Source organism: Equus quagga, chromosome 4, assembly GCF_021613505.1.
Source record: "Equus quagga isolate Etosha38 chromosome 4, UCLA_HA_Equagga_1.0, whole genome shotgun sequence".
Taxonomy (NCBI): Eukaryota; Metazoa; Chordata; class Mammalia; order Perissodactyla; family Equidae; genus Equus; species Equus quagga.
The window spans coordinates 10870497-10882964 of NC_060270.1; the positions used below are offsets into that span (position 1 = coordinate 10870497).

The window sequence follows — 12468 nt, forward strand, 5'->3', positions numbered from 1 at the left end:
AAGTATTCAAATAAAATAAAATTATAAGGATTTTATAAAGACTCCATAGCTGGTGATAAATAAACCCCATAGTGAGTGATAGATTGAGACTTTAAACTGAGTCTCCTAAAACTCATTTTGGTATTGGTTTCAGATGTTAAGTTTTAGATTGATTGAGGTACCTAATACTCTGATATCATCTAAGATGTTACTACATTAAATCTTGATTACTTTGGAATTTGACCATTCAAAGAGATGTAGATAAAAGTTAACGTCTGGACTGTTTCAAAAATTGCAGATTTAAGGAGAAAGTTTAAAGTGTTTAAGGAAATTACTAAACCTAAGTGAACAAATTTTTTAAGGAAAATGAGCATTTTACAATTCCAGTTAGTTAACGTATGAATTTATCTATTAATACATTTTCAGAAATGTAGGTAAAATAACAAAATTGCATTTTAAAAGACATTCTGAATTTTGATTTTCTTATTAGCACAAACTGATTAAACTGACTTTTCTCCTAATTACCCAAATGAGGAAGTAAAATTGTCCTTTCAAAAAAGTTTTATGTACGGAAATGAGCACTGTTGCCGCAATAATCTCGGTTTAGGGAACCGTATCTGCAGCTAGCGCCCGTGCACCCAGGTTCACATTTGTGACTTTTCCACAATCAAACAGCCAGATGATCCTGGTCACTTAGTCAAGTCACTTTTTGAAGTGTATAATTTTTATTGGAGTAGCTGTATCGTGAAAGTTTTACAGGTCAATGTATAACTTAAAATATTAAGTCAACGTCCTGTCACATAAAACTGTCTAATTTTCTCACTGTTAAAAATATCCAGCAACATTAGTTCAGATCAGATAGTACTATTGAGGCTTATTATCTAAATGATAATTTTTAAATTTCTGTGAGGGAAAGGTCGTGGAACTAAGGTGGTACAGATTCGCGCCACCCCTCGGATGTCTTCCTTTCTGCTTCCAGCCTGTGTAATGCGGTGTCTGCCTGCTGCTGTGAAGAGGTATGGGGTCTCACGGTTTATGATGTTAGGGTTTCACTTAGCCCCCTGCATAGTTATAAAATTAAAAATGTGTTATATCTCTTTTTAAAATACCAGATAATTTCCTGTGTAATCTCTCCTCCACAATTCTGGTAGATTTTATTTCATGGCGATATTTCAATGGTTTGCACCAGAATCAGCTGTGTTTTTTTGTGTGGACATTCCCAGGGTCCCTTCTTACTCGACCTCACCAGGGTAGCCATTCTCTCTCCCTCTGTTGAGAAGATCTAGACTGTAACAATAGCTAGAAAAACTATTGGTTGGACTTTTAGATAGTACCCGCCCCCAATTAAAACAAGCAATTGGAGAACAGTTGGTTAAGTATGTCTTTCATTGACATTAAGGTGCTTTTAAGATCAAATTTCTGTTCTTTTTTTTTCTTCTTAGATTAGCACCTGAGCTAACATCTGTTGCCAACCTTCTTTTTTTCTTTTTTTTTTCCTTCTTCTTCTCCCCAAAACTCCCCCAGTACATAGTTGTATATTCTAGTTGTGAGTGCCTCTGGTTGTGCTATGTGGGACACCGCCTCAGCATGGCCTGATGAGTGGTGCCATGTCCACGCCCAGGATCCAAACCCACAAAACCCTGGGCCGCCGAAGTGGAGCGTGTGAACTTAACCACTTGGCCGTGGGGCCCGTCCCTCAAATTTCCATTCTTATAAATGATCTGGAAAAGTATTTAGTGTTGGGACCCAGTTTTTGAGAGAGTAACGTAATAGAGTATTGTCTTTTGGTATATGACAAGGCAACAGAAAGGCTTAATCGTTTGTTGTAATATATGAAGTAGGAAAAATACTGTGACCAGGGATATGTATTTAATACCACTCCTGAATAATAGTGATTTATTATTATTGCTAATGAAATGTGGTAGTTGGGGTCAGAGAGAAGGAAGCCAGTATTTACTGAGGATCTTGTAAGTTAGGAACTGTGTCTGTAAAGTAGATTCACTTAGATTATCTAATGTGTTGGAAATTTGCAGAAAAAAATTGGAAGCCATATGGTGAATTTTTATTTTAATGGGAGGTTTTTGAAAATCAGTATAAGAAGTTAGTCATCTATGAGATAGGACCAGTAGCCCATGATTGATGTTCTCGGAGGATAACTGAGCTTCCCCTCCCACTGCAGCAAGAATAGCCCTGCCCTGGGGATCCAGATGGGTGGGGCCTCTCTGGCTCTTTCAATCCTGTAATGATGGATTTTTGCCCACATGGTTGGCCAGCATGCTAATAGTTTTACTCAGCTGTTTGTTTCAGACTGTATATAGTCTTCCCTCTTTTCTCCCTTACTCAGCCTTCTCTGTAATCCCTTTCTAATAACCTCATCACAACAAACGTTTCAACCTTTCTCTTGCCTCCTATAGCTGAATCAGAGCAAGTGATTAATGAGGTGCCAAGTTCCAAGGACAGACAGCTGTCCTCACACCCTGAGGCTCTTCCTTTCTCCGCCCTCACTTGGCATTCACACACTGCCTGTGTTGACCTGTGTGTCTTTACATGAATTTATGGCATCTCCATCTAAGTCTTACATTCCTTAAGGACAAGCACTGTTTGTTATTCTTATCTCTGTCTCCCACATTCTTAACCTTTTTGCTCAATATATATGCTTGATTGACCTAATGAATGTCTTGGTATGGAACATTTACATTGAGTTTAAGAATCTGCAAGGTTAATATTGTGATACAGTTACAGAGTGTTAATCCTTCATAGTGAATTCTCCTTTACTGTTTTCCATAAAACCCCACATACACCAGACATTTCTCTTACCCTTTGGCCTTCAACTCGTAGGTAGCTTCCCCTTTTACAGGCCCTTTGCAAATCCATTTTTCATGCCTGAGCCAGGGCAAGGTTTATGGACCATGTGTAAAAAGAAATATGTTTGTGGCTAATTGTAGATTGTAAACAATTTGAAGGCAGAGACCCTAATTCATGCTCTTTTCTTTCCAGTGTCTGTCATCAACTCAGTGCTCACAAACATTGAGATGAGTGGGTGGGTGGAATATGTGCAAGAGGAAGAGAAATGGTTATGGTCAGTGACTGTCACTGCTTTGTGTTGTCTTCAGCACAGCTCCGTATCATGTTAGTTTAAGCTGGCCTTACTTAGTGTCATCAGTGCTTTAAACATAATTCCTTCCATAAGGATGACAGTGTTATCACGTTCCATTACATGTATTGATTTTCACCAAAGAAAATTACTGAATGATTCTTAGCAAGGGATGTGGTATCATACTGGAAAAAAACTTATCTAGCAGCTCAACATTGGAAAGGAGGAAGGGGAGACCTAAGAAATGAAGAAATCTGAGTGCTAGTGACATCTGTCCAGCATCTTTCATAACTGGGGCTTTCTTCTTAAAAACTACCAAAATTTCTTTTTTATTTCTCATGACAAATATGTCAATTAATTTGTTTGAAAGTCTTCTGTCACTTTATAGAATGGTGACCTTTGTCCAAATGACTGTTCATCTGACAAACCCAGCCCGTGTGCCTTTTACTGGAACACAGTAATGATGTTTGTTGTCTGCTTCTTCCATTTTCATCTCCTCCTGCCATTTGTCACTTTCCACCTCCAGACAGCAGGCGAGTCTATTTGTCTGCCTCAGCTTAATATGTAAATCCCCCCCCAGCACGTGAATGTGCTGGGGTAGGGTGTCTCTTATATCACATTTGATACCTCCAAGTATATTCTGCTGTGTGTAGTAAATTCTAATTTGGCTCTGAACTTGTGACCTATTTTAATTATTTTGTAAGAAAAGTAGAACTGTATCTTACCATGTTTTATGCTTACCTTCCTTCTACATGTCTCTGTGTATCAACACGCAGATATACAGCTTTTAGTGAAAAAAAAAAGGATTATTCAGAAAATTTGAATTAAGATAACTTTGGGATAATTCTAAACCATTGACAATTAACATTGCTTTATATTATCTATAGTACAATTTTCATTTATGTGTTTTAAAGTGAAGTGGTGGAAAAAGTTTATTTGGATTACATATACTTTTCCTTATACCAAGGATGAAGGAACCTTTTTTCCTATTGGGTTAAATAAAAAGCTGTTTAGAGCTTACATTAAATTAGTTAATTTTACACACCAAGTGATCATTTTAAAAGACCAGCTTATAGGATTGAAAGAATTGTATTAATTTAGTAACATATCCAGTAGACTGACGAATACATGGAAAATACAATAGTGATAAATGTATTTCGTTTAGTTTTGTTGTCAAGAAAGGGGGAAGAAGTGGCAGAGTTGGGAGAAAGGGTTATAGGAGAAAGCCACAGAAAAATCAAGGAGAGAGGAAGACATTGTCAGTGAAGGCTGAAGCTTCCAAGGAAAGACAAATTTTCTGATGGATTAATTGCATCATCACACATCACAGCTCTCAGCACGGTAACATTTGTGATCATGCATGCCGATTACAGAACCCTGGGATGTTGGCAGGTATAGTTACACTTCATGGATGGAGTAATTCAGGCTGAGAAGGGTTCAGCAGCTTGCTGAATGTCCATAGCTGGCTAATAGCAGAGGTGGGCCTTGAACCCAGGTCATCAGACTGTGCACCCAATACTCTTTCCTCTTCATGGGCCCTACATCTTCAAATAACTGAAAAGTTGTGCATCACTTTGTCCTGCCTTGTTCCCCTTCTCCCATTCTTGGTCTTGGTTGGTTTATTCCACAGCTGGCTACTTTGGTCTGTTAAGTTTGCCTACATTTGCCTCACTAGTACATCAAAGCATAGATTTAATTTTTACTGTACTTGTCAAATTAAGCAGTGGGCGGAATCTGGTAACTGGCCCTGGTATTGACTTTGTAATGTGGACCGGAGACCTACTCTGAAATAGTTGCTGCACTGTGCATCACTGTTTACAGTAACCCTGGGTGTTGGTGGTATTGGTCTCAGTTTATGGAAATTAAGGCTAAGCCCAGAGAGGGTACGTCGTTCTCCATCCTTGCTCACTGGAACCCTAAGTGGAAATGCTAGGGTTTGAACTCTGGTTTTTCTGCCTTCAAAGCCCTTGGCTCTTTCCTTGATGAATAACTCCCTCTCTCCACCAAGGTCAGACAGCTTTTTGGATACTGAAAAAAACCTGAGGGTTAAAAGGTGCAAAATTTTCTGTCTCTGTACCCTCATCCCACAAATGAACTTTTAGGTAGATAAAATGTCCTGTCTCTAAAGCTGTGTCCTGAGATTGTCATTCTTGTACCAGGAAAGCCACAGAAGTTACTGAAAGTTTTTTTCACTCATTATCTAAAAGAGGGGATGAAGTGAAAGCTATTAGGACTTTTTAAACCTATGTGTTAATTAAAATCTGTTATCCTTTATTCATAGTATAAAGATGCATTTATGAAAGCAAATCCTGGCTACAAATGGTGTCCTACCACAAACAAGCCCGTGAAATCCCCAACACCCACTGTCAACCCACGAAAGAAACTCTGGGCCTTCCCGTCTGACTCTTCGAGAGACTTACCAAGCCCCAAGAAAGCTAAGACCGAAGAAATGCCTCAGCTTAACTTTGGAATGGCCGGTGAGTTTAGACTCTGTTTCTACCTTCCTTAAGGACGGGGCCATACGTTAGGCAATATTTTTAACAAATAATACAGAGAGAGAAGCGAAGTGAAATTTATAACCAGTGGAAATATATAGCATATCTTAAAGCTTTGGAGCATGACATGCATAGAATGTGTATAAACAATTAAAGGAAGGAGGTACAGACCAAGTGCTAGGGTCGTTATAAATATATGTGAATTCCTGACATTGATATTATGGAAAAGCAGACAGCAATGTAGATAGAGACTGTCAGGAGCTCAAGGAATTTTCTAATGTAACAAAACAGCTTACACACACATATACACTATTAAGCTGTCCCAGTAAGCACCTTCGTTATCGTGGGTACTTAAAAAGTCACAACTATGTAGGTCATCTGAGGATCTGAAGCATTGAGGGCAAGAATATGAACAACTCCATCGCAAATCTGAGACAAATCTGACAGCTGTTTCTTAGAGGGAATTCCAGTCCTACCCACTTCCTACCCCAGTTCCTGTATGGGCTGGGCAAATTTAAAGTTCCAGATGGTCCCATTTGTTATGGGACCTTTAATACTCTTTGGGTGGTAAGGAATGCTGAAGCATTTATTACCATGAAATAAAGTATTTATCTTCACCCTGCAAATGGCTGTGTCTTCCCTGGCTGTTGCAATGCAGGAATCAAAAGAGGAATTTTCCAGGATGCAATTGGGAGATTGGACAGAGTGGAGGCAGTGAAGTTGGTGTTGAGCTATCAGGTTCCTATTTCATTATTACAAGCAAATGTTCTTCAAAATGAGAGCACTGAGCCATTTGCAATACAGAAAGCTTAGGAGAGAAGGTTGCACAACATTGTGAGGACACCTCATTTTTTTAGTAGCCAGTAGACCTAATGAGATTTAATAGTGCAGTGTGTGATTCATAGCATAACAAGGATGTGTTGGTGTCCTACATAAACCGAGAAAGGCAGTCTAACGTAATGGCAGCATTCTGGGGGGACAAACGCTTGGGGTGACTGTGATGTAAGTGTGTGTAGTATAATTCTAGGTGAGCTTCCGAAATGATGCTTCTGCATATCCCAGAAGAATCCAGAGATCTGTCCTTGTTGTAGCTGTCATTTTATATACAATTTTAGCTTCAACCCACTTGCCAGTAGTCTTGGTGAGCTTTCTGCGCTTCCCAGATTCTAGCAATTGGTGTGTTCTATAAAACATTCTGTTATCAGGACCAAAGAAGACTATATGGACGATTGGCTTCTACTGGAATTCCTTCGATTATTATTTATCTTCCGTTACTTTTTCTCCCAATACTAAATCTACATCAGTCTCTGTAGTTTTTTTGCATACAATGTCTCTTCACAAACCAAAAATAACTGTAGAAAAACTACAGAAAGCTGTAAAAGATGACTGTAGCACCACTTCTGACAGTTTTATACCTACAAATTGAAAACGGGACCTAGACTTCAACAAGATATTTACATGTCAGCTTTTAAAAACAGCGTTCTTTAAAGTGAAATGCTGGAAAGGAGAACATCCCCCTCACATTACGTCGTTACGAAGGATTGGTGAGGGGTGCTGGGAATCCACAATGAGAGTCCTCGCTGAGCTAGTGTATAGTGGGTGACACTGGTCCAGCATTTCTAGTTATGTCCCTGTTCAGCACAGTGAAAGCAAATTAGTTTGCCTTTAATTAAACATGGTCCTTAGCTTTTTGAATCTAGCCGATACCGTAGGACTTTTAGAGGCCAGTTGAAGCTTTTCCTCAACATGAAATCTCATTTTGTTTTTTTTCCCGATAGTCCTTATCACATGAGATTTTGCTATTTTGAATAACCCCAAAGCCGTCAAATGTATGATTTCCAAGAATGAAAAGCTATGTAGAATTTAATTTAGTATGACCCCTTTGGAGGAGGGAAAGCATGCTATTTATATATTTTTGATATTTCTGAATAACATTTTGTAAGTATAAATTAATATAAAGGATGATGGCAATTCCTTGGTCTGCGTTTTAGAGTCTATACAGCAAACTTCCTGCAAAGTCACGTTGGCGTATAACTGAAATAAATTACCTTGGAAATGTGTTCCTGTTCTACTTTAGAATTTGCACTAATGCATTGTCCTTATTAGAAAGCCATCCTCCAGCCCTCCTGAATAGAGCGTCTAGAACGACAGCAACAACAGTATTTAGCTGCCCAAAGAACCAAATTAAACTTGTGCTTTGTTATATTCATCTCCCCCTCTTGATTCTTATTTTTAAATAGATTTAAGTGTCTGTTTTAACAGCCAGAGTAGTTCTTAAACTTAACACTTAACTAAGGATGGAATCTTAAAACAACAGCAAAGAGCCTTGTTTCGTCAAATCAGCCGGTGTTCCCGTGTATTCGCCATTGGTGTCTTCCTCTGTGGCTGCCTTCCAACACTGGGCTATTTCTTAACCACCTGATCATTTGATGACACACTATCCCCTCTAATAACCTCTTCCTTTTTTTTTTTTTTAACTCTCTCAGATTCTTTTTTCAATCGTTTTTTAATTTGACTCTATATAAGGTGCAGTCTGAGTTGCTTCATGAGTTCTCGAGACAGACTATGTACAAAGATGACTTAAGGGCCTACCTGTAAACAAAAAATCAAAAATCAGAAAGAAACTCCTAAATCTCTTCAGGCAACAAGATGCCTGGTCCTCAGGTTTAATTGTAGAGAGATCCCTAAAATTAAAAATGCCTTTATTGAGGACCTTTATGCACTAGGATAGGTGCCGAGGGAGGCATTTTCACATGTGTTATTTCATTGCAGTTCTGAAACTTAATTCATTTAAGACAACCTTAAAGGATCTAGGTTTCTTGTTGTCTGTAATACTTTCTTTGTTTAGATAGAATCCTGAGTCAGAAATCTGCCACTCTCCTGTTTTTATTTTGTCTTTTTGTTTCTACTGATTATCAAAGGAATGAAAACAAAGACTTTGGGTAATATAAAAAGGATTCATTTTAAATCTTAAAGATATTTTGAGGATGGTCCTGTCTGTACGCTTCAGATGTAAAATGTCAAAAATACATCACTGTTTAATTTGTTTTTGAAAATCTTAAAGATTATTTGAACAAAGCCCACTAGATTTTGGAGGCCTTTTTGTAAAATTTCTCTCTGTTTCTCCGATAGCCTGGACCTTTTTCTCAGCCCCAATTTCACATGGCAGAAATAACAATGTGAGAAGAACAATCTCAAACTTCTTAGAAGACAAGCATAAGCACTCTTTTGTTTAAAAAAATTCATCTAAACCCCCTAGGCAGTCAGGAAAGAAGCCTTTCATTAGGAGATAGCTCATGTTCTAAACAGCTGTGATTTGGAAGAAAGCACTGTGTTGGAACGGTGGGACAACAGTGGTGTTTAAAAAGCTCACAAAGTAAGAGTACTGAGCACATATATGCCAGGTTGTTGGTACATAAAGGGTTTTTAAAGTTTTCTATAAAAAGTTATATGTGATTCTGTTGGATTTCTGATTGCTAGTCTTTGTATTTGACTCCGCATGGATTATAGGTACTTCATGGTTATAAATTGATGATTTATTTGTTTTTGACTTATTTAGATCCTACTCAAATGGGCGGCCTGAGCATGCTGCTTTTAGCTGGAGAACATGCTCTTGGCACACCAGAGGTAAGCCGGTCCCTCACCCCTCTCCCCTCTGCTCATGCTGGACGTTGAGAGCACAGACATTTGTCTTCCATTCACACTGTTGGTTCTATAGTGTTATACTGTTCACTGTTGTACAGACTCGTGAACAAACTTTGCTTTTAATTGTTTTCAGTAAGATCTGTTTATTGCATTACATTGTGCCTTGAGGGTAATGGAAGTGGTGTAAATAAGCCCAAGAGGACACAGACACGGGTTAGGTGCAGATTTTGAGGTTCCATGAGCCTAGGAGTAAGAAAGGCCGTGGACATACCGATAATTCGCATTTGCCATGACTGTGTCATGGGTCTGTACAGTGGATCCTATGATCCATTCGGCTCTATTCATAACATTCCCTGCTTTTGTGATGTTCTCATTTAGACTTGCTAGTGAAAAGATGAGAGTTAAAAAAAGCATGAAGCTGTCAGTCTCTCTGGTGTCTGAATAAATTCAAACTCCTGTTTTTGAAAATCAGGAAACACGGCATTCCAAGCTTGTTTTATTCTTTAAAATGGAAAATGAAAAGGACCCATGCCCTCATGACCTTGGTTTCATGATCTTTTATTCCCTTGTATAGTTATTGGGCTGCTTTTGCTCAACAGTTTTTGGTCTGATTTTGATGGGCAGGTGGTAGCAGTTAACCATGCATAGTTTGCATTTGTGGAATTCCTCTATTTTCCAGACCCATTTAACAGGGGCCAGACAAATTAACCTGCAGGTCATGTTATTTTACCACACTCAGGTACTCGAGATGGAAATTTTTCAATCCCCAACCACAGTCACTATTTAGGGCAAAGTAGCAGTCAGCTCAATTTTATTGCGGATATATTTTTTTCTCTTTTTTTTTTTAAGTTGTGAGTATGCCCTACAGATTACAGTTGAAGCCTATTCAAATAATGGTTTTAGAAGATACCATATAAGATATGTACATCACAAAAGGCTTTTATGATTTATAGTTTACATTTGGGATCCATAGTAGTTGACCAAATGCTTGATCTAACTTAATTATTTTGATTCCATTCAATTCAGTGTAGCAAAAAATGCGTAAATTGATGGACTGGTAGGTATTTACATTGTACTACTCTTTAGCTGAAAAAAGTAAACATGTCCCTCTGAACCTTGGCATACTCATTCGGCATAGATTGTGCTTCCTAACACACTAGCATTCTCGGGCGTCATTTCACTCTCTAACACGCGGCTGCTGCCTAACAGCAGTCAGACTAACTCTCACGTGAGTGTCTCCCAAGCATGTTCCAAAAGGTGAATGTTGGAATAAGAACGCACACTTGACATTTCCGCACAGGCCGACTCATGATTTCCAAGGATGCACCATATTCTGAAGTCAGCCTCATCTCTTCTAACAGATTAGATTATAATAATGTTTCCTTCCCAACATCTGTTAGTGTTCTTTTTAACCTTCAGGAACAAATGTAAACAAATAAACATCTATAGAACTTACAGATAGATGGAATGCTAGTCAAAGAAAAGAATGATTGTTGTTTTCTTTGATTAAAGTTTGCCTCCTGGGCTCTTTTCAGTGAAGATTTCTCCTCCCGCCTTTTTTTTTTTTTTTTTTAAAGATTGGCACCTGAGCTAACAACTGTTGCCAATCTTCTTTTTTTTTTTTCTCCCCCAACCCCCCTAGTACATGGTTGTACATTTTTAGTTGTGGGTCCTTCCAGTTGTGGCATGTGGGACACCGCCTCACCGTGGCCTGATGAGCAGTGCCATGTCCGCACCCAGGATCCGAACCAGCGAAACCCTGGGTCACCAAAGGTGGAGCGCGAGAACTTAACTACTTGGCCGGCCCCTCCTCCCGTCTTTTAAGAGCAGCCGAGTTTTGACACAAGCAGTTTAAACAGTGCAGAGGTCAACCTTTCGTTTCTGATAAAGGGGAACCATTTTGAGAATTCTCAAGCTAAAGAAACTGAGAAAGCTAAGTGACTTAAAGAAGTGGACCATATAGGAGAAGGGAGGTTTGCTAAGGCGTTGCCCTCACTTAGGTCTGTAAGAACTGCTTCTAAGAATGCAAGTCTTCCTGCATAACCCCTACTTCTCACCTCAGAGATATTTCGGTCGTTATTGAAGATAATCTTGAGATACTGAGACAATAAAGCAGTGAAATTTGTATAAAATAATCCTGTCTCTGAATATAATTAATTAGAGAGTTTATGTCTTACGTATTGGCAGACTTCGTGTAGCACCTGATTTCCTGTGCACAGTCTTGCAAATGTGCAGACATGGTCGTAGAACTTTCAGGGCTTAAATACATAGAGACGTGATCAGCGTAAGACACATATAGTAAATATATACTTACATTTTTCTAAGAAAATTGTCAGGATAATGAGATAAGAAGAGAGAGACAGAAATTTCATACTTCTGTCATTTGGAACAATTACTATGAAGTCTGTTTATAATGTTAGGTAGGACCAGTCAAATAAAGTGACATTTTCCAAAACTTCTGCCACAGAGAAGGTCTGATTGTAAGGACTTTTTAAAATGGCCATGACAGAATTCTTATTCTGAAATAGCATTCTTAAAGGGAGGAGATTTTCCTGAGTTAACTAAGTTGAGACCTAACACCACATAGAAAAAGTCCTCAAAAGCCAATATTTTTTAATTATGGAAATTTTAATATAGGTTAAATATATTTTTAATATAAGTTTTATATATATATAGGTTATATATTTAATATAGGTTATAGCTATAGGGCAGTATATATGTATATATTTAAACAATTCTAGAAGGTAGAGAGGCTGGTTGTAACTGAAATAATACAATTTGAGATTCAAAGCATCTTTGGCGTATAGTGTTTCCTGCATCTACCTGAAGTGCTCATATTTTTTAGAGAGAAATAGAGGTTCTTGAGATAGCAGGGGAGAAATAATAACAAAATGTTTTCTCTTTTTCTTAGTCCTCTGATTAACTCTGAACCCACCATAATAGATTTTGGGCATTATTGGGCCAGTGTTTCTATATGTGACTGTTATTGAGCCACGCTTGGTTCTGTGGTTTCACTTGTGGCAATTTTGTGTCTCTGATGTAAAAAAAGGGATGAAATTTGCATTTACAGTTTGTTTTGGTTCTTTTATTTTTCACATAAATCATCAGCCTCATATTTCCTTTATACCCAGAATACATTGAAATGCATTAAATATTTGGGATACATTTTAAAAAGCAGTGTTTGTCATTAAAGAATTTATGGATAGAGGAAGCAGCATAGATGTATTGGTCAAGATGGGCATAGAGGAGTGACCC

The 12468-nt window shown here is 38.2% G+C and overlaps 1 protein-coding gene across 5 annotated transcripts in view; it reads left to right on the forward strand.

The window, feature by feature from the left end:
• Positions 1 to 12468, forward strand: part of BBX (BBX high mobility group box domain containing) — a 258252-nt gene that overhangs the window by 179697 nt on the left and 66087 nt on the right. For all 5 annotated transcript variants that reach the window (XM_046658686.1, XM_046658685.1, XM_046658688.1 and 2 more), the window contains 2 exons: positions 5355 to 5550; positions 9128 to 9195. In XM_046658686.1, the coding sequence (XP_046514642.1) occupies positions 5355 to 5550; positions 9128 to 9195 (264 nt within the window). The remainder of the gene's footprint in view (positions 1 to 5354; positions 5551 to 9127; positions 9196 to 12468) is intronic.